Source organism: Danio rerio, chromosome 18 (assembly GCF_049306965.1).
Source record: "Danio rerio strain Tuebingen ecotype United States chromosome 18, GRCz12tu, whole genome shotgun sequence".
In the NCBI taxonomy this organism is placed as follows: domain Eukaryota; kingdom Metazoa; phylum Chordata; class Actinopteri; order Cypriniformes; family Danionidae; genus Danio; species Danio rerio.
In genome coordinates this window covers 663675-665585 of record NC_133193.1, presented here as the reverse complement: position 1 = coordinate 665585, position 1911 = coordinate 663675, and the positions used below count along the sequence as shown (strand labels likewise).

The 1911-nt window shown below is 43.2% G+C and overlaps 1 protein-coding gene across 1 annotated transcript; it reads left to right on the top strand.

Annotated features, from left to right (window-relative positions):
• Positions 1-1066: 1066 nt before the first annotated feature.
• ctxn2 (cortexin 2) lies at positions 1067-1312 on the top strand. Its single transcript, NM_001202433.1, has one exon. The coding sequence runs from the start codon at positions 1067-1069 to the stop codon at positions 1310-1312; it is 246 nt and encodes an 81-aa protein (NP_001189362.1).
• The last annotated feature ends 599 nt before the right edge of the window (positions 1313-1911 follow it).

Sequence of the window (1911 nt, the reverse complement as noted above, 5' to 3'; positions counted from 1 at the left end):
AGTGGTTGTTAGGGTTCTGTAGTTTTAAGTGAGGTCATAGGTGGTTGCTAGGGTATAGTAGTTAGTTGTTAAGGAGGTTGTAGGTGTTTGCCAGGATATTTAGTTGTTAGATGGGTTGTAGGGGGTTGCTATGATATATTATTTAGTTTTTATAGAGGTTTTAGGGGGTTGCTAGGGTATCATAGCTAGTTAAAGAGGGTGTATCTGGTTGCTAGGGTATTGTAGTTTTAAGAGAGGTTGTATGGGGTTGCTATGGTATATTATTTAGTTGTTAAAGAGGTTGTAGTGGGGTTGCTAGGCTATTGCAGTTTTAAGAGAAGTTGTTGGTGGTTACAAGGGAATGATAGTTAGGGAGGTTATAGGTGGTTGCTAGGGTATAGTAGTAAATTGTTGTAGAGATTGTAGGTGGTTGCTAGGGTATAGTAGTTAATTGTTGGAGAGGATGTAGGTGGTTACTAGGATACAGTATTCAGTTGAGATTGAATTTAGGTGGTTGCTAGGGTTTAGCAGTTAGAGAGGTTGTAGGTGGTTGCTAGGATACATTAATAATTGGAAAGGTTGTAGGTGGTTGCTAGGGTCTAGTAGTGAGTTGTTGGAGGGTGCAATTTCATGCCACAGGAAGTGGGTGTGTTTAAGTTCATATTTACAACACTATCTCCCTATGCTAATGAGGGAGAGACCATCACTAGTGGACATACACAAAGAGAGAATGTCAATCAAAGTGTTTCTGCAGACAACAAATAAATTTTTACTATTAGAAACTGATTATGTACACAGACAGTTGCTAATTGTGTTTTAAACCATTCTAAAAGTGAGTTTTGCATAATAGGTGCCCTTTAAAGTCTGACAAACATGCAATAAAAAATCAGTGAGGGGACAGACACTTGTCACACCACTGTATACAAGAATGTCTCAGCAAATCCTAGAGGGTCTGAGTAATTTAGTGAAGTGCTGTGTTGAGCTCTTGATGTCTGTCTGACTCTGCATATAATAAGATCTCTCACCTCCACAGGCGTCTGTACTGATCTGATGAGTGCATGAAGGATGCTGGGGCTGGAGCGGGAACATGTGTAGTGTTCACTATAACCACAGCCTGGCGGCCATGAGCGGCAGTGACATCATGGCTTATTCCCTGAGCCTGGAGCAGAAGACGGCGTTTGCGTTTGTGGGGATGCTGCTGGTGTTTCTGGGTCTGTTGATCGTCAGGTGTTTTAGGATCCTGCTGGACCCTTACAGCAGCATGCCTTCATCCAGCTGGGGTGACGGACTGGAGGGTTTGGAGAAAGGGACGTTTGAATATGCACTTACCTGAGAAACACCTTCCCAATCTCTGCCCTAGACCACATAGAGCCTCTGCACCATGCGGGAGCGTCCACACGGGATGCACTGAGCAAGGATGCATACTGTTAAACATGAAAGATGCAATTGCCAAAGATGTCAGCTGGATGCATGCACACACGCTGACCCAACAATTGCAGAAGTTAGCAAGAACGTGTCCTTGCGTGAACGCCCCCCAATTGGTGTTGAGAATCCATCCAATGACACGCTGTGATCACTGACGCATGATCTGCTGTTATGACATCGAAGTTGGAGGGAAAGTGCTTTAGTTTCACGATTGGCTGCTTTTTGGATTATGATGTCACACCGATAAGCCAATGGGCATCTCAGGGAAGAAAGGAGAAAGACATGGACCTAGAATGCTATGGTAATTCATAGTAACCACGGTAGTGCTTTGAACCATACTCTGGTGAAGTCCTTGAATTAATCGGTTGTGGTGATTCTATAGCTGCTATGGCAACACAATAACTACAGTGATTGATCTAAGGTCGTAATTCTATATTTGCTATGGTAACACAACAACTACAGCAATTGATCTGTTGTGGTGATTCTACAGTTGCTATGGTAACGGAA

Coding starts and splice junctions, on each gene's coding strand:
- ctxn2 (NM_001202433.1), top strand. CDS start 1,067: ATGTGTAGTGTTCACTATAACCACAGCCTGGCGGCCATGAGCGGCAGT.